This window comes from Nothoprocta perdicaria, unplaced genomic scaffold (genome assembly GCF_003342845.1).
Source record: "Nothoprocta perdicaria isolate Ctin4 unplaced genomic scaffold, notPer1 scaffold_40, whole genome shotgun sequence".
NCBI lineage: Eukaryota > Metazoa > Chordata > Aves > Tinamiformes > Tinamidae > Nothoprocta > Nothoprocta perdicaria.
In genome coordinates, this window is record NW_020455644.1 from 866,312 (window position 1) to 886,001 (window position 19,690).

Sequence of the window (19,690 nt, forward strand, 5' to 3'; positions counted from 1 at the left end):
TCTGAGCAGATACATGTATATGAGACATAATTCACTCATCTATGGAGAGAAATGATCTAGAGGTGTTTTTTTTTTCCCTCAAACTTCTTAATTGTCTCTCCTATCTCTTATAGTAGAGCCCTGCATCATTTTAAAGAACATTCTTTTCATGTGTTACTTTATCAAAAATGTTACATAAAATCCATGCAGTAACTTTGAATTCCAATTTAAGTGTCTATTTTATCTGGACTGGGATGTTTTTTTCCAACTGTTGCCACTGAGTGGCTGATAGCACACAGGAGCTTTGTGTTCCTGAAAGAGGAGTCTTCTCATCTGTCATCGAACCAAGCAACTGTGACTGCACTCAATATGTTTGTTTTCCTCCCACGTTTGTTCTCTTCCTCATAGATGAGGATTTGCAGTGCAGACTGACAACAGTTCTTTCCCTGTTCGGAATTGCTGCAGTGATGGGCTCCAAGCTGGGAAATGGAAAAGTTTGTCATGGGATCCATATAGGCAAAAGTGTCTTTTAAAAGCACTGTTTATATAAAGGAAGTGAGAGGCTTCACGGAAGTTGTCACTTATTTTGAGGGACTGTTTCCATTAGTTTACATATTTGTTGCATTCTGTTGCTTACACATCCTTTTGAGGACACTTAAATTGCTGTTTTCTGCTTAGCTCTGATTTACTTTAGCATATAGTACTCTGAGAGACCCCATAGAGTGGACATCCATCTGAGGCCGGGTCAGTACATACAGTGCTAGCTGGGAGAGGACACTGATGGACATGCTGAGGGAAATGCTTGAACCAATATGTACTTTCCAGCTATCATATGACTGGACTAATCTGCTTAGTGATTTGTTAGCCTGATTATAATCACAACACTCCTYAGTGGATTTTGAATGCCTGCCTTGCTAGTTGGGATTTTTTAARAGTGTGGGCTTTTTGTTTGTTAGTTGGTCTGTTTTTGCAGAGAGCAGCAGGGAGAAACTCATGTGCTCTGCCAGTTTATTCATCTGCTTGGAAGAAACTTCAGGTGCTTTTAAGCACTTGATTGTGACGTATCTGCTTTGACATTTGAATTCAAGGATAAGCTCTGGCCACTGGCATTTACATGGTTAAATCTGGTTGTCTTATCAGCCTTGGGCACCCAGCTAGGCTTCCCAGCATTTTTTTCTCAGACTCTCCCATATGCTTTGCAGTGCACTGGTCTGCTAGATGCTGGCTTGTGAGGCATTGCTGTCTGGAAAATCTTGCAGGACGAGCCTTGATAAGGTCATGCTAGCAGAATGGAGCTGCACTGGGGACAGGCTCTAATGTGACACGCACCAAAGCTCTGAGGAAAAGTGCACCTGCCCTGGTGCCAGGCTCTGGACAGTGGGAACAGCTTAAGATCTACACGAGAAATAAAACCCATCTACACGAGAAATAAAACCCAGCCCCATAAAATGAACGCAGAGTGACTCAGAGGGCAGCACCCAGTAAGCCCAAAGCAAGAAAGCATCAGGGCGGCAGAGACAATATTCCCAGTACCAGGAGGTAGGTGAGCGCAGGCTCAGACTCAGCAGCAASCGGGACTTGACTCCTGACATGTGGGAGCTCTTTTGGGAGCTTTGACAGCATTGCTGCCCTTCCTGGTTTATGTTTATTTGTGTGTAGSGGTTGGAGGTTGCCAAACTGCCTATTTTGCTCCTGAGGCTGAATATCTTCGCTGTTTTTCTGCTTGCCGTGGTTCAGTATTGATTGGAGGCTCGGAGGAGGAAGTACTGACTTATTGCACTCTGGCTTCCAGGGAGTGAGTCATCTTTGGAGCTGAATTTACCTGTCTCCTGGTCCAGTTTGGTGAATGTTGGCCAATTATCTGTTAAGAGTCAGCCGGCTGTAGTGGCTCCTGTGGGATTTCAGATGCTGTTGAGAGCTTTATGAAATCAATATAACCGTGCAAGTGTTGAACTGGATCGTGGGCTTTGCTTTGAACAAGCAGCCAAGTGCCAAGCCTGTGAGAATAGCGAAGTGTTCAGTGAGTTGTTATCTCAAGAGATGGTATCTGCCAGGCCAAATGATAGTTGAAGTGGTACAAGTTGAATTTAATTTTTGTAGTAATTCAAGCTGTGCAAATCCACCTAACTTTATTCCTGGTGATTTAATGGAGCAAACCTTGCAATTTACCGTGTAGAAGGCTGAGTGAATGAAACTTTTCGGGCCTGCTTTGTGCTTTGAAGAGAAGCTGTATTTCCCTGGGCAATCTCACTAACTAACACGGCAGCAGTATGCAGCTATTCTTACTAACTAACTACCTCCCAATGCTTCCTAGGTTCCCCTGCTTACCTTTCTGCAGCCTTCCTCTAATGCCAGTAGCATTCCCTACCAACCTTTACAGATGCCAGAAGCAGGAGGATCAACCCACTTTCTAGCCTGAGCACAACAGGAAAGTATAGAAACAGCATAGTTATTTTTCCGTTGTACTGAGGTGATGCACAGATGTTTTCTTATTCCCAGCGGAAACCCTGGGTCTGCAGCCCATACTTGCAGCAAAGCACTGTCATTTCTTGATAGTGGTACTTAGGCTTTTGTGCAGCATCTGGCACACTGACATGTCACACTTATGGCTTATTGCAACACATTGGGTTGCAATAAGTGAATACCAAGTGTGCCCAGGCCCTCTTCACCAAACACTTCCTTCTTCCTGCTCAACTTTCCTGGGAAATATATTTCCTCCTGCTCATAACTACTGGTGAGGAGCAACAGTTCCAATCAGGGAGAGAGCAAGGAGCAGAATCTGTGGTCCCCCTGAAATCCATTCAGATGAGAAACTTGGCTAAACACTAGCACTTGAAGGAAGCTGTCTGTGAGCAGGAACTGGCACTTCCRGTCCTTCTTTTGCCATTCAGACCTTAAATCCGTATTATGTTTTGGTAGCTAAGATATTCAATGAAATTTGGCCCTAAGCTTTGCTTCAGCTATGATATCTCATGACATAATTATGAAAATGCTCACTGTTACTCTCTTGAATGCTTTCAAAAATAACAATTAYAATTTACTTAGCCAGTGAACCTGGAAGATTAGTGATCCAGATGGATTCAGAGGCTAAATACTGCCCTGTTTAGTGTTTAGTTTAATCTGCATAGAGGTTAATCTGGTTACAGCTAAAATGCTTGAAAATGCTAATAGGTTTGGGCATACCATTAAGATGTCATGCAACAGTATATTACCTGTCTTCTTCTCTAAAGGTCTGTATGCAGTGAAAATGAAGCAGTTCAGGCCTGAATTCTTACCTGTTGATGAAAATTGGAAAGTTGTGYTGTATTTACCAGTGGAAAACTGCCTGCATGAATGGGTTTGTTGGGAGTGGTGGCTATGCAGTTAATTCGCACACTTTCTTATCTGCAAAAATACCTTTGCATTGTATCAGGAGTCCTGCTGTACAGACTGGCAAAGACATTTGTTCTTAAATTTTGTTGGTGCTTAAGCTTCCTTTAGGTTACTTTTGTAAATAAATACAAGGTGGTAATAGTTCACTTTGGCCTTTCTGATACCTGTTCTGTTATCCATCTATCCAGCACTTCTCGCAGTGTAATTCTGAAACATAGATTTTCTGAATGCATCATGATGTGGAAAAGACATGCTGGTTTGATGGTGACCATGATTGATTATTGCACCTCTGTCCTTATGACCTGACTGATAAGGTTTTGCAACATTTTCAGATGATTCAGARGATGACTCCCAAGGTGCTTACATGTGCACTATTATCTCAGTGTATTATTAGMATTTTGCAATTGCTATATTGGCTCCCTGTTAAACAAAATATTGACAATAAAAGTGCTTTTTTTGGTCCTATAATCCACTTCTTTTGGTCCTAACTAGCAGCCTTTGTCGTCTGCTAGTTAATGTCTGTGCTTGTTGCTAATTTTGCTATCCTGTTGTTACTGTGACACAGAGTTACAGATAGCACTGTTTTAAAATAAATGTTCATAATCTTCAGCAACCCACTAGTGTATTCTGCTGACCCTATGTGAGTCTTACTGGGAATATACTGAAACTTGCGGTATGTAGTAAATGAATGTTCAGAAGCCTGAAGTAGACAGCAGAAATGTCGTCTTCTGGGTAAAGTAGAACTGAAGAGTCTTTAATAACTCAGAGGAAATACAAAACCTTTCAGTAGGCTTAATATTAAACTTGGTATATGTGACAAAAGGTGATAAATTATGTGTGTGTTATTTTGTGTTAACACAGTGTCAGTACCTCCATGATATTAGGATCACAGATGCACTTCCACTCCAACAGACTGGTMTTCAGGAATGAAGTGGCACAAGAGACAGTTCAGCCAGTAATTCCTTATTTTTCCCCCTTAGATCAGCCTCCCCACTAGACAAAGGGGTACAGCAATGGTCTGAACCTAGTTGTGGTCTAGCTGTGAGGAAATAGAAATTTGAGTTTTGTAATGTAAAAAMTCAGTCTGGGGGATTGAGAAGTCTAAGTCATAATTTCACAATTTAGTATCAACGTTAACAAATTCTTCTTTCAGGTTTCTCAGACATTATTTGTTCTTTGAGTGAACCAATGTGCATATCCTGTCAATGTTACTGGATCACTCAAGACTGCAAAATTTTTCATTGCAATATGAAACCAAGTGGACTCTTGCTCCTGCTCTGTGATTAAAGTGTAGTGAATTGAGCCAGGGACCTCCATTGCTGTGCGTCTGCATCTTTTCCATAGAAACTCCCTGCTTTTTTTTTTTTTCTTTCCTACTCTTTGCCTTTTTGATATAAGTGAATGTGCTGAAGTTTTTGATTCTTTCATGTACAGTGTGTGAAGATAACATTGTGCTATGACCCTTCTGCAGTGCAGACGCAGGCAGTATGCCTGCTCCTCAGTAAGGACACATACTCAAAAACTGCTGCATTTCCCAGTTGTAGAGCTGTTGGATGCAAGTGGAAACTCAAGCTCTTAAGGCTAGCTTCTTAAATCAGTGATGAAGGGTCTAGTGTGAGAATTCAGGATTTTGGCTAGCTCTTCAAATTGGCTAAGTTTTATCCCCAGGTTCTGTGCCCTGTGCCACCGAAGATGCCCTTTATGGATCCGTACAGAGGATGGATCCACATGGAGGTGGATGGAGAGGGTGGAGGTGAGATCACCCAAGTGATCTCAAGAAAAGAGAGATGCCATGCTCTGCTTTACTGTGGTTGCGGTGCTAAAACCAAGACTTCTTAAGGAGACAACTCTAAAACTCAGCAGAAGGATGAGGTTTAATTCAGTGCTGGGACAGTCATCTCCGGTAGTGAGTTATCCAACAAAGGCTAGAAGTAAATGTGGCAACTCTAATGTTGTCCAGATCCTCACCAACATTAGCCTACATGGCTTTCTATTGCCTTCATTGGTGCAGTAGTAGAGGATAGCACAGCCAGTGTTGCCAGTACTTGCAGGGAATTGGTTGAGCCATGGTCCTGCACTCGTGACATCATTGTGCTTTTAAGAACTAGCGTCGCTTACTGACACCAGTATAAGACTGGTCTTGCCTGTCTTTGCGCTCTCCTGATGGATCAACTTGCCTTCTTAGTTCAGTAGCTCATCTGCAGTGCTCAGCATGGCCRCAGAGTGTTGGCCTCCCAAAGAGATGAACTTTTTCTGTCAAGGTGCTGCCCTCCAAAGTTGTTCACCTCTTCAGCTTTTGAACAGATGAAGCACTCCCATCTTTTTAAGAATTCCCAATCCACCATCATTTACTAGGGATCTTTCCTCTGTCACCAAAACAATAACATCACTTGACCCCTCTTATTGATCTCAAAGGCCTCTTAAAGGTTGTAAACAACCAGTATAAGGYCTTTTGAGCCATTGCAATCATGCTAAGTGCTTTATTAGCCATTGGTCACCATGACATGTTTCCCATCAGCTAGAAGGTTAAGGATATGCACTTTAAAAGTAAGCTTGGAAGTCTTCAGATGTGTCCTGATCCCCCTAACTATAACACCATTTGGGAAGAGAGTAGCACACTTGTAAACATCTCTGTGTCCTGTCATGTCAGCTGATACTGAACATAGTCAGCAGGAAGCAATTTTCCTTGMTGCTGTTTTCTTGGTCAGACTCTCTTGCCCTGGTCATCCATATTTATTCACATATATTCACACACATCCCTTTCTCACAGAAACCTGCTTTAACTGGAAGTCGATGTCATGGTATCTCTGGATACTGGAGACCTACAGTTAAAGGAAAATTGCTAGTTAAGGGGTAGACCTTAAGACCTAGACAGAAGATCTTTTTGCTGGACAAGAAGTGTGTCCTGTACTAAATTGAAGAAGGTTGAATTTCTCAATTTACAAGTTCAGATTCAGGATAGTGATTGTGACCAGCGTTTTGCCAGCTTTTCAGAAGGAGTTTACTTATGCTGGTTACATAGCACCCAGCAATCGCCAATGCTACCATTTTTTCAGAGATAGGTGAGAGCACTGTCGATTTAAGGTGCTACCTTTTGGGCTGTGTAGATCTTCCCATGTCTTATGAGTTGTTGAAACTGTTGGCACCCACCTTTGTTTTCCATGGTCCTTTTTCTTGGCCTTGACCAGATAGTAAGAGGGGAATCCATGGAGCAGATTCCATGATTCTGCCTAATGGTATCTTTTCTTTTTGTGCTACCTCATATAGAAGCAAGTAGGAAAAAAGAAGCTGTTTGGGTACATAGGACTAAAGGAAAATTTGGGGCATAAAGTCTGGTCTAGTTGTTCTGAAATGGGAAAACTGTGCAGAAACAAAGAAAACCTGTTGAAAAAAGGTGGTTGGAGAATAAGGCTAACACAGTAAGCATAGGACTTTCACCAGGAAACATTTCAGAGTGTTATATATGTAATATGTATTGTTATACATGGCTTGGGTGCCCAGGGAACTWTTTATGAAGAACTGTATTTGCTGGGTACCTTGTGCTTCTGAAATTGTGGATTAGCWGAACTGTATTTGAGAAAGGGTCAAGCTACAAGCTAAGGGATGGGCAGATATGTGGGAAATGGGGTTCAGTTCGCGTTTGAAGGGGAGGTCTGGAACCATGTGCTGGAAAATATCTATCTCCTAAAACTACAAGGGGTAGTTTTCAATATGAAATTAGTCTTTTATATCCTTAAAAGCAATAGTTCAAGGATCAACAGTGACGGAAGTGATAGAAGAGTAAATTTAAGCATTAAGAAATTTTTTTTTTTAAGTTGAGGAGGAAAATCAGTTTAAGAGTGCTCTAAATTCAGGGTGCAGGAAGCTCAGTTGTATTTCTTTTTGTTACCATAGATAAAAGAGAACTTTTTTTTCCCTTGTCACTGCTTTGGGATTTTTGAACGTGGCAGAGCAGTAAGGAATGCATTCAGTTACACAACAGAGTATCCTATATTGCAGCACAAAATGTATTCAAAGCTCCCTGGATTCTTTGTGGAAAACTGTAAGAGAGTCTCTTATAGGGGTGATTGAAAGTCTCTGCACAGGAAATCAACTTCTTATCCTGTACATAAACATGAGCCAGTTCTACCATATCTGGCTTCTCAGGGCAGTACACACAGTAAATTGTTAACCCCATCACCTGACCTAACCATTTATCTTTTCTTCTCAGTATAGTTTTGGCAACTGCTGAGTAATGAAAGAAACATGGAATGCAGATAGCTCAGAAAAGGCAGTTCCAGAGAGTCCTTTAAAACAGCAAACAACAGGGAAAAAATGACAGTGAAATCGCGTGATGCAGGGGGAGGCTCTTAAATACGGTTCATATAAAATAGAATTAACATCTCTGCAGAGTAACAGAAATGAGAAGTGTGGATTTTCTGTGCTTCAGAGCTCTTCATTATGGCAGCATTGTGCTGGCACAAATAAATCAATAACTCCTCTGAACCCTTGTGAAAATAATAAGCATAGTGCCTTTCAGATTTCAGAATGTAAGCTGTGGTATGTTTCTAATGTTATATCTTCTATAGAAGGTTGGCTGAAATAGTTTGTTCTGCTTATGGAGTATTGTTCCCATATGAGGGTTGAGGCTGTGTACTCGCAGCTGCTGCTCCAACATGGGCTCTCAGTTCCACTAGAATCAATAGCTGGCACAGCAGGGTACTGTTGTATGGTGTGTAAATAAATGGGTGTCATTGTGTATCTTACTTTTTTGCCTTTCAAATTCAGATTTGCTTTTTTTTTCAGGGATACGTGAGTGTGTGTTTGCAATGTAGACAATATGAAACATAGCTGTTCAGGGGTGGAAGAAAAGCATTTTTTTTCCTTTCTATACTTCCCAGTAGGATTTTCAAGTAAACAATAATTGTATTAATTATATTAATTATCTGTTAAAAGCCTCCATCAGGAAAAAAAACCAACAAATAAAACAATCTATTTTGTAAGCATCAGTTGCATGACAAAAAGGAATTCACAGCTGCCCAGTGGACAGCTATCTTATATACCAAGATGCAGGAAAAGCATGATCGTAATAATGTCTTAATTTTGTTACAGAAATTTATTGGTTTTTCTTTTTCCCCAGTAACTGCCGCATCTATACTTGAAAATATATGACAGTTGTGGTTATTGGGATGTAGGATCTACAGATCTGCTTTTCAATAAACTGACTTTGAAGTTCTGTTTCATGCATTTTCTTTTTTATTCATGCATCTGGTCATATAGAGTGGTTTACTTTTTTTGGCTGCAGACTTGGCAGATACAAAATGCAGATGTTGTTCTTCTGACTTAAGCTGCTATTTTAAGCTTTTTGGCCATCAGTTGAAAATTTTAGGGCTCAGTTGTTTATTTGCTTATCATCAAAGTGATTTTTGTCATATAATTCATATGCAAGTATTAGCTTTCAGTGTTTACATTCAGAATTTGAGATTAACAGTATGGTTTTCTTTTTTCTTTCTTTTTCTTTTTTCTTTTTTCTTTTTTTTTAAACCAGCATGTCCTTTTGATTAATAATACAGTAGAATATGTTATGCTTGAGAGAGCTTCTATTTGCCAAAAAATAATAATAAAAAAGCCCTCAGACTGTGCTGCCGTGCTTTCCCTTTAAGAAAACCATATCTCTCTCCAGATGCCTGCATCTCTTTGATACAGAAGGGTACACTAAGTTCCATCTATAAACAGAATCCACTAATTAAGAGTAATTGCTTAGGAGATTGGTACAGACTATTCAGAATCAGATGCATGTTCCTCTCAGATATCCATTAGCCTCTAATAAGATAATGCAGATGTGCCAGTCTGTTTCCTGTTTCCTTCTATTGTACCTTTATTGCCATATATGGACCAATGGGACGGGCTGAACAATAAGTGGATGTCCTTTTGCTCCCTGAGCAGTTCTCAAAGGAATGTTTGTTATTAGATTGCTTTTTCTGTTTAGCTTCACATCACTATGCTAATAAAGGAAACATCACACTCCAAAGGCTTTTTTATTTCTGCCACTGTAACCAGCTTATTGTTTAATTAAATCTCGGTTGTACAGTCAAGAGAGCCGAACGCCAAGACTCGCGGGCGCGGGCGACCTGTGGAAAAGCAGGGTAGATTCCTTTTCAACATAAAGTTTCCACATATTTTTAATAGTTTAAAGGCAGCACGGGTGTCGTGTTACTGTATCTGACTGATTTACACTTGACTCTTGCTAAATCTGCTGAATTATTCAGTCCTGCTCAGTGCAGTACCATCAGCGAGCATAATGGAAAGCATATGCATAATCAGAGCTTTCCATATAAGCTACAAAATATACATTAAATACAGTCAGGGTTCTTGAAACTATTAGATCTTGACTTGTTTTGAAAACAGCATTGGAATATTTCTCTGAGCTGCATAATCAATAAGGACTCAGTCAACTGTATCTCTTGGGAAAAGACGTAATAAATTGCTGAAGGATTTTTCATGCGGATTTTCTCTTGACTTGTTTTTGTTGCCGAGAGGGGAGCAACTTACCTCAGCATTTTGCTGGCCAGGCTGTCCTCCCCGTCCAGAGGTTCCTGTGTTAGCGTTTAGCCAAAGATTTAAGAGAGGGGGGATTTTGGCGCTGGCAAGAAAATGGGAAATGAACTTAGAAGCAACTTCCTCCATGACCCTGGAAGCTGGAGGGACGTGGACGCTGCGGAGCGCCGAGCGCGGCCTGTCCAGGGGCTTGGTGTGGAGGTGCCCGATCTGCTTGCTTAGGAAGGCAACAGAGGATCCCCTGTATTAGGAGGGGACAGGAGAGCAAGGCGCAGCCCTGGGCAGATCAGGAGGGCTGTAGAGTTTGAAGCATTGGTGGCTCTACTGATTTTTTTGGACTCCTTTATTTTAGCAACAATAAAAAAAAAATGCTGTTTTGATTGTAATGCTGACAACCCGTTTCCTAGCGGCAGACTGTGAAAGTGAAGGAAGATGAATGTGGAAAAGGGACYGTGCTGGTGGCTGGGAGGACAGGGCATAACCTTCCTGGTGGCACATGGCTGTCAGCCCAGCCTCTTGTCTTGGCTTCTTGCCTTTCCAGCTGCTGAAATGTGTGAAAGTCACCTGCAATAGCAAGGGTGATTTTATGAATTAAAATCAAGCCTAAATGAGGACAGAATTCAGCAGAGACAGATAACAATACAGTGAATTGTTGGAGTTGGAATATSAAAGGTTGGTACCAGGTATAGGCTAAACAGCAGTTTAACCAGTGAGAACTGGTTAACAGARCACGCTCTAGGAGAACTGGCACGTGGAAAGTTAAACTCTTTTCCATAGCAGAGTCTGCACAAAGTGCATGTAAAATTAAGAGGGAAAACAGTTAGAAAAGTTAGGTCACTGTTTATGCAGGGAAAGTTGGAGCTTTTATGTAAAATTTTTGAACCTCTGCTTAGCTTCATAAACACTGAGAAGTGTACAAGAGCCAGGTACACCTGCTGTATTAAGCATAGCTGATAAATATGTTGTCTGTTCTGCACAGGAGACTCTTTCCCCCGTGGCCATCTGCTTTATCACTGAAGTCAATAAAAAGCCCATAAAGAGAGGAAAAAAAAAAAAAGAAAGGAGGCCCTATGTGCTGTCAAAGTAAAGTCATTGGCGGGTGTTCAGCGCAGTGTAGTGCATAATGTGATCATCTTTTGGTTAGCCTTCAAAGAAACCTTTCTGTATGATCCTTTCCCATACACTGTTTATGCTGAGGGTTGAACTGTGCAGCCCTCATACTGATGAACAGTTGCTTAGGACAGGTCTAATGGGAGCTGATTTTTTAATATAGTAGGTAGCTCCTCTGAAGAGCCTTGGTGACAGCCATTTCCTAGCAATCCTGCCTGGTATGTGTGGGGCGGAAAGCAGCGCAGCTGCCTTGCATGAATGAGCGTTCAACCATTTGGCTCGTTCTTTACTTCCTAACAGCYTCCTGCTCCTCATCTGCGGTCGCCAACTTCTAGTGTCCTGTTTAGGGCAAGCCGGTTAGCTCCCTCCTCAARGAAATCCAGATGTGGGGCAAAGATTTGGGTATTTCTCATGTCATGGCAGTTTCTACCTTGCGGCTATGCCAGTGTTTGCTAGCCGTGCCGTGCAGTGGTCGTGGTGACTGGTCTGTGATCTTTGATAGCAGAGCCAGTGATCTGCAATCCCTTGGTGAGTACACAGCACGACTGGCACTTTCTTTTCACAAGAAGCATTTCTAGAACTTGGGCTTCTGCTTATGGTTCTCATTTTGATCATCTTAAAGTTTGGCCCCCAGAACAGCTGCTTGATGATTCTGATCTACATGGCTTCATTTAGAGCCCAGTGATACACTGGTTAGAGTATCCTGCCCTTTCCACTGTCTGCTCTGTCTGCGTTTATATGGAGAGAAAAGTGAACAGCAAGTTCTGAAGGTTCATGTCCAGCATACATTTTCCTCCTGCATACATTTTCCTCCAGGAAATTTCCTGCCATGAACGGTAAAATGAGGATGATTTTTGAGTAGRTCAAGAACAACTTGCAACTTGGTTTCTCGGAACAAATTCAATATATAATTGTACCTTATATAAAGCTATAGGCATACAGAACTATGTGATTATGATCCAGTCTGACACTAGTAGGTATTTCATATGTACTTGCATATTAAGGAGCTATAATATTGCTGCATTTTGAGATCACCAATAGCGCATGGAATATAGTTTGCTGAATGTCTTTTTTTCCCCTTCACTAGAAGAAATCCTAGAGGATTTCTTTCTTTTCTGGAAACTGTCATTTAAATATATAGATACATATATTGCTGTAATTCTGGGAATGGAAGGCCTTAGTAAAGCTGAGGTCTGAACACGGAAGCCCTGAATCTTCAGTAATATGTCTGTCAGTATCTACTTGACTTCTATTTAGAATTTATTTTACCCAAAACTGGAAGTACAAACTGTGTATCCAGTACCTAAAAATGTGTAGGACCTTTCTGGTTAGATCATCATACAACTGTATATTTTTCCTCCAGGTCAAATAGCAGTAAAGACCATTGATTGAGCACATTTTGATAATTCATGCTGAGCTCTGCGTTTTTGTGGCTAATAGAAATATAGTTGAAAGTATTTGATAGTTTTATCAGATACCTTTTATTTCTGACAGCCTTTATAATTTAAAAATAGGTGACCTTGATTTATGATTAATTTAGTGGGGCTGGATTTGACCGACATCCTTCTCCTCTTTGTTTTTCTGTGGAAATATTGCAGACTTCAGCAGAATTGCTTTGGAAAACATTCATTCTTTGAGTGTTCCTTTGGTGCTGCACTTTCCGTCTCTTAAGTTTCATAAAGCTCTAGCTAGATAAAACAGAAAGTTACCTGTTACGGTTCATCTCATTTTGTGTTGTTAATGAGTCATTATATTTTGGCTGCGGAGGCTTCCTTGAAAGATCTGCCTGATTTCACCCATCTCCAGACACATGGTCCTTGAGATCAGCATGACTAACAGCCTTTCTGTCTTCCCCTGGAACTGTGCATTAACTCACTATACCCCCCTTATAGTCTCATGTCTGCATATGTCTGTCTCCATTAACATTAAAGGTATTTTGTGCATAATTTACACAGTTATCAAATACTTGCAAGTACATTTCTGTTATCCCCAAGCAGGCTGTACTCAGTGCAAATTGCTGTCTGAAAACATGCACAGCTGGTAACCTTTCCTGGTATTCCTCACAGAGTAGAAACACACCACTGCTTTGCGACAGGCAAACATATGCATTTGGTTCTCATCTTTTTTTCCTTGCTCATTTGAATTCTTACTGACAAGTAGCAGACTGAGTAGCAGTAGCAATAGTAAAAACAGTGTTGTCGCAGATTCCCTTTGTTGCTGTTGATTTTGCTTTGTGACCTTGACAAGTCATTTTGCTTCTGTTCCTTTATTTTCCCATCCAAAAATCTCTCTACCTTTAGTTTCAGGTTATAATTTTAAAAAACTATGACTAAAAATCTGTGTAGGAGCTGGATTTTGTAACTGTTCACTCACTGTAGTAGCCACTGTATGGACTTCAAGTGGTCTTCCAGGAAGCTCCTTTAGGTGACTGTCTAGTTTTGGGGTGGCAATGTTTGCAATGTGGCTCCTGATTTTTTCCCCACACCGGCACATGTTGGGAGAGGCTGAGAGCGCCTTGGGTAGGATAAYGCTAAGGAGACAGCTGCAACATGTGATGATTTCTGGCCACAATGTCACACAAAATCAAGAAGAGTTCACAAAACCCACCTGGATGCCACCCTGTGCCACGTGCTCTAGGTGTCCCTGCTTGAGCAGGAGGTTGGACTAGATGATCTCTAGAGGTCCGTTCCAAACTCAACCATTCTGCGATTCTGTGATGTGGGGTTTCCAGTAGCTCTGCAGACACCAAGACTTAGAAGAGTTGCATGTTTGCTGTACATAAATTTGAACAGCTGTTAGAGGGAGCGAGTTTCACCATTCAGAATAGCACAGAAGGTTGCTTCTTCTCAGCCTGAGGCTTTAAATATGGACACTGAGAAAATAAGGACCCTTCTGTAGCTGCCAGCCATTCAGATGAAAGCCRGAGGAAGGTCCATGCAGCTTTTAGAAGATGGAGGTCCTGTTTTTAAAATTGCAGGTGCCAAACAAGGTTTTGTCTGACTTGACATTGTTTTTGATGTAACCAYTGGGCAATGAAACCAAGTTAGTGAGTTTTCTACTGTTACCTTCGGTGAAATAAGACTCTTAGGCCCAGGTAGTTATCAATCTGATCTTAGAAAATCACTTAACAAATGTTGCAAAGACAAAACTATTTCCCACATATGCATATATGAATATATCTATATATAAAAATATTTCTCTCTMTATATATRTATATCGATATATTTATAGATATAGATATAAAACAATATATTGCTTTTTTCCTCCCACAGACTACATCAGCATGCTTCTGTAGAGTGTGACTGCCCTCCTGGAGAAACATTTGCATAAGCCACAGAACTGCACCCTGAGTTGACAGAATAACAAGACCTTCTCTCCATAATCTGCAGAGCAAGAATGTACTGGGAAAGAGAACAGTAAGAATCAGCAATGAAATATAGGGCAGACCTACTCCAGTGAATTAGCTTTCCCCATCATTGCACAATCCACATCAAGAAGTTAGCTTGACAACCTTCTCCATTCACAAGTTCAGGTATCTCTTTGCTGGCCCAGAGTAATGCAACTTAATATTTATACACTGTGAGGTATTAACATGACAACCAGCAGCCGCACATGTCCAGTACCAGCAGTGAATGGACATATGACTCACTATCCAGCAGCACCATATCCATTACTTTTCCCTCCAGTCATCGGTGGACTGTCACTGCCTGCTCTTCATGGACTGCAGAGTCACCCACCAAACAGTGGATGCAGCACCCCATCACCTGCAAGTAAGTGCTCAGCATTGATAGCTTCATTAACAGATTTTCTTTTTGATCCTGTTTTTTTGATTTTGAAATTATTTTAAGGGTAATTGCAGAATGGGGTAGCTTACTTGGGCAAAAAGCATGCATTTGTTTTGAAGCACTCTTCTTTCTTAATTTYGGTTTTATAAATGCAAACATGCATCTGTATGAAATGCCAAAGCTTTGGAAACTCTGAATGGTAGAACGWGCAATGTATTCTAGACTATTCTACATTACCGTGTTACATATACATACCCCTCCTGACAGCCTACTGTAGAATCCCGTGTTAGTAACATGAACAGTGATGGTTCCTCAGGGGAGAATTCTCTCAAGTTGCACTATAATTAATATTGCTTTTGTTTTCTTTAATTAGTAACTGCTTCCTTCCTGGCAGTCTCTGGCAGCCCAATGGGCAGCCAGCAGCCAGAAGCTGCCTGTGGCTGCAAAATAGCACTTGGGTTTATGGTTGACTTTTGTATTCAGCACTACCACAATTTTAGCACTGCAGAGTATATTAGCTGGGCCACTGGGTTTCTTAACTTTATAGAAGACATGCATTTCCTGCTTGAACCTAGTTTATATATGTCTAAATGTCTCCAAACAAAGTCCTCCTGGGGATAAACTTTGAGCAGCAGCCCATAGGCAAGTGGTCTTTCTGGAGGTCTTGGCAGGGAGTAGCTGAATGTCTTTCTCTCTCTCTCTCTTCTCTCTCTYTTATTTGAGGAAAACCAGAACATATTCATCTTCACAGGTCAGTTTGTTGCAAATATGTTTGTCTCGGTATATTACTGAGATTGATCATTATGAAAAGGTCTCGACTAAAAAGTGCCTTTGCAGAACTGTGTTTTGTTATATTGAACCAAACCTTTACTAATTCTGGCTTCATGTGTTGCATGCACACTGTAGTTGTTGAACATTTGGCAGCCTTGATTTTTTTTCCCAATATTTTATCTCTAATAAAGCTTCCAGCAGTCACACGCACAAAGAGGTATAATACCTCGTCAGGTTGGGTATTCATTTCAACTGAATGTTTAGATGTGTTGGACGTAAAAAAGTAAATTTTTTAAGTTAGAAGGTCTACAAGTATTTGACTTGCCAAGCCTACAAAAATGATCTTGGTTAATGATCAGAATGCTGAACTGAATATATGCGACAATATTGCAAGAACACTAAACACTTAGAGATAGAGAGGGTTATAGAATGGGGGCTTTTGGAGACATGTGCAGATAAATACTAAAATGTATGAAATGTATGTCRTCCAATATGATTTTTTTTTCTTTTCCACAAGTTCTTCCTATGGAATTAAGACTGTCCTGCAAAAGTGTGTAAAAATAGTGGCTAAAATTGGCAAGCTGTTGAGGAGGGTGATTTAGCTGAGAATGTCTTTACAGGTGCAGTCCTTGCAGTCTCTTTTGTTTTTTGGATTTTTTTTTTTTTTTTTTTTTTTTTTGGCATTTTACAAAGTAGCCATCCCATGGGTAGTGCTCAGTATGGTGATGGCCTCTAATAAGATATCAGCTTAGACTAGATGGTGGGAAAATATAGATCTAAACAGTAAAGATCTGAAGAAATCAAAATTTGGCTGAACCACTGCACTGTAAGCGATTTAAGTTATTGAGCTTTTTATCTTTTGTATCCCTTCTGTTTGCTCATAATTCAATGTAAATTAAATAATAGGAATACTGTGAAAAGACTCAAAAATCTCTACTTCCTTAATCCTCTTTTTTTTTAATAATGCAGTTGAGCAGCTTTTGTTCAACATCACTGGCATTTAAGCCATTGTATTACTTTATTGTTTTATTTTGTTCCTTTTACATTTTACACTTTCCCAGGTAACATTAGGGTTAAATTAAGTCATCTTAATCCGCAGCTGGGGAGAGTATCTCTGATGCCGTTAAAATGACAACAAGATTTTAGACATACTGATTTTGTGTGCACAAATGGGTTACAATACGAGTTCTGGATAGAATGATTTAGTTTCATCGATGTTAATAGTGGTCTTGCCTCCATGACCTGTGACTTGGCTTCTGTTTTTATACTGAGATACATAGTGCAAAATACTTAATAATTAGAGGGTTGGTCACAGTGCTGAAGAGGTCAGAAGATGAAAAAAATATTACTTTTATGCATACATGAACTATGCATTAGCACTGAATGAAYAGAAGAGACCGCGGTCAAGAAGATCATTACTTTTATAAGTCGGATTGATTTACCTACTGCTGTACTTAGCCCACAGAGCACGAAACAGGCATTTTCACTGCTGAGACCAGGTGGTATCAAGGTTTCTGCAGTTTTCTTAGTAATGAGGAATTGCTCCTATATTAAAAATATAACTAAATGATGCTTCTATATTAAAAATATAACTGAGAGTTTCAGGAGATTACCACTTAGTTCATTTAGAAACAGTATTTTCTCCCTCAGTGAGTGTATTGTGTAACTATTTGAGTTGAAAAACTTAGTCTGAGCTAATGCTGCGATGCACGCTCAGCATCGCCTAGGTCAAATTCCTGTAGGATCTGGAGATACTTTGGGAGCCACTAATTAATAAGATGCTTTGGCTGGAGAGTGTTCAGTTTTGCGAGAAGTGAGCATCCCTCTTTGGGCATCCTGCTTGGACCATGCTGTCATCAGTGGGAGCAATCCCATATTGCCCACGTGAGCCTCTGGATCCTCTGTGTTTCATTTGCTGCAGATAGAAGGAGGGGAAATAGCTCGGTAAGGGGGCAGGAGATAGTGGTGAGCCTGATAGAAGAAAGTCTTTGGACTTAAGAAAACTAAGGAAATGAATAAGTGAAAGCTGAGTGTGTGCTATAGAGGGCTATTGGGATGTCAAGGAGGAAAATCAGGACTAAGGTCATTTGTTGTATTTCAGCCAAGCTTTCCCATACTTTCCAGTTTGGGGTGTTTTAAAAATGCGTTGTAAATACTGAAGTATTTTATATTCTATTTTATGTAAATCTTTTAGGCATCAGAAAGCCTATAGAAACTAAGATTACCTGAGAACATGGAAAAGGTAGAGAAAGAACTAACTGTGGCATTCCGTTTGGACAGGGCTATATGAAAACTAATTATTATGTTTATCAGCAGCTTATTAGCAGCTTATTATGTTTATTAGCAGCCACGCTGCATCTCTGACTTTTCAGACTTACTAAAGTCAGGGACATTGAAGTTTTAAACATTGTGTTCTGTTGAAATTATTTTTCCATGCATTATTGCTAGTTGTTTACCTTGAACTCCAACTTAAAGATTTCTCTCCAACTTAAAGATTTCTTGCTTTTTTTCCTTGAGAAATGGATTTTCCATAGGCATCTTTAAAACAGTACAGTCAAATGCAGTTGTGTAGCACTGCAAGCTATTTTTGCCATCCCCACCCGTAGAAGGAATTCATTTACTTTTCCAGTTCTGTTGTTAATCATTATATTGACACAGAAAGTCCTCCCAAAAGCACTCTTTGGCAGATTGCATTAAATATGAATAGCAGATATTCATTACGATGTGTTGCCCCCAAGAGAACTCTAAACTATCTGCACTACTCATGAACAGGCAAATACACTAATTCTCCAGCAATTCAAATTATTTTCAAATAGTTTAGTGCCTCTCTAATAAAAACAAGAATGTCTCTCTTTCCCTTAATTGCTTAGAAGGTCAAGGACTCCCACATCTCACTTTACTTCACAAAATGGGGAATATTTCTTTGGAGGGTGGGATATGGTTAGTACATGACGGATTTTCTTCGCTCAGCATCGTTATTGGAGCAAGTGTCTCTTGCAGTGGAACTAGAAGACCAGAACTCCTTGGAACTCTGTAGTAAACTAACAGTATTCCAATAGCTGTACTGAATTAGAGAGAAAAAAAAAAAAGTGAATTAATCTTTCAAAGAACTTGCATGGCCTGATCATGTTGTCAGGCTTTTTCATGTCTTCCAAGTTTTGTATGGCCATCTCCATTTTTTCTATTCTGTTTCATTAAAAAGCCTTGCCCCATAGTCATTTGCATATATCTGCAATTAACAGGTGACTTCTGAAACTTCTTTACCTATTCTGTGTACACTTTTTTATTTAAAAGACAGAACATGTGTTTGCTTTTGGAAGGGGTAACCAGAATATCAATATCACATTTCTTAGCCACAGCCAATATAGTGGTAATTGTGAGGAAAAATGTCTCGACAATACCACTCATGACCTTAAGAACAACCATTCCTTTCCAGTTCTTCCTTTTTTATTTTCACTTTCCCCCCCATTCCCTCTGTGGGCTTCTTTTCTGTGGTTGAAAAGCATATCTGCTGAAAGCTGCTCAGGTTAATAAAACTCTGTAATGTTGCATTTATCCGATTTTAGTTTAATATGAAAATATTAACAATTTAAATTTATTTTGGAGGTGTTTTAGAACTTAGTTTTTTCCAGTGCAGTCTCTGTCTCAAGGACAGGAATCTCTCTCCAAGTAGCTGGTAGCTGTTTCGTAACTCTGCCCTGTCAAGGACAGGTCCTGGGCATCGCGTGAACAGGATCCTCTTCAGATTTTAGGAGGCAGTGGTCTCATCCAAAAGAAACTAGTTCTGGGTGTGTAAGAACAGGAATTTGCTTTCTGGGAGGAAGCAGACTTTGGAAATTCTGCACCTCCCTACTCTCACATCGGGAGTGAATCATGTTATTCTGGCATTTGCTCCATAGTTGCTCCATGTCTCTCATAGACTTTACTGCAGTCTGAAAGAGCCTGAGATTTGGAAGTCGAACAGGACCAGTTGCAGCATTGCTCCCTCCCCCTTTATGGGCCCTGAAGCAAGGAAATTCCCCAGCAAGATCCCGTCTTACCTAAAGTTGAAAATATGTTTCTGGGGAGTATTGCTAACAACCTTCTCCTTCCCTCTGACCCGACAAAATCCAGCAACTCCAAATGTTGGTGACGGT

General features: G+C 40.3%; 1 protein-coding gene across 1 annotated transcript in view; it reads left to right on the forward strand.

Moving 5' to 3' along the window:
• The window catches only part of RARB (retinoic acid receptor beta), a 300,368-nt gene that overhangs the window by 109,219 nt on the left and 171,459 nt on the right, over window positions 1–19,690 (forward strand). Inside the window, exon 3 of the mRNA XM_026045522.1 lies at window positions 14,271–14,768. Within this exon, the coding sequence (XP_025901307.1) occupies window positions 14,591–14,768 (178 nt within the window). The 5' untranslated portion in view covers window positions 14,271–14,590. The remainder of the gene's footprint in view (window positions 1–14,270; window positions 14,769–19,690) is intronic.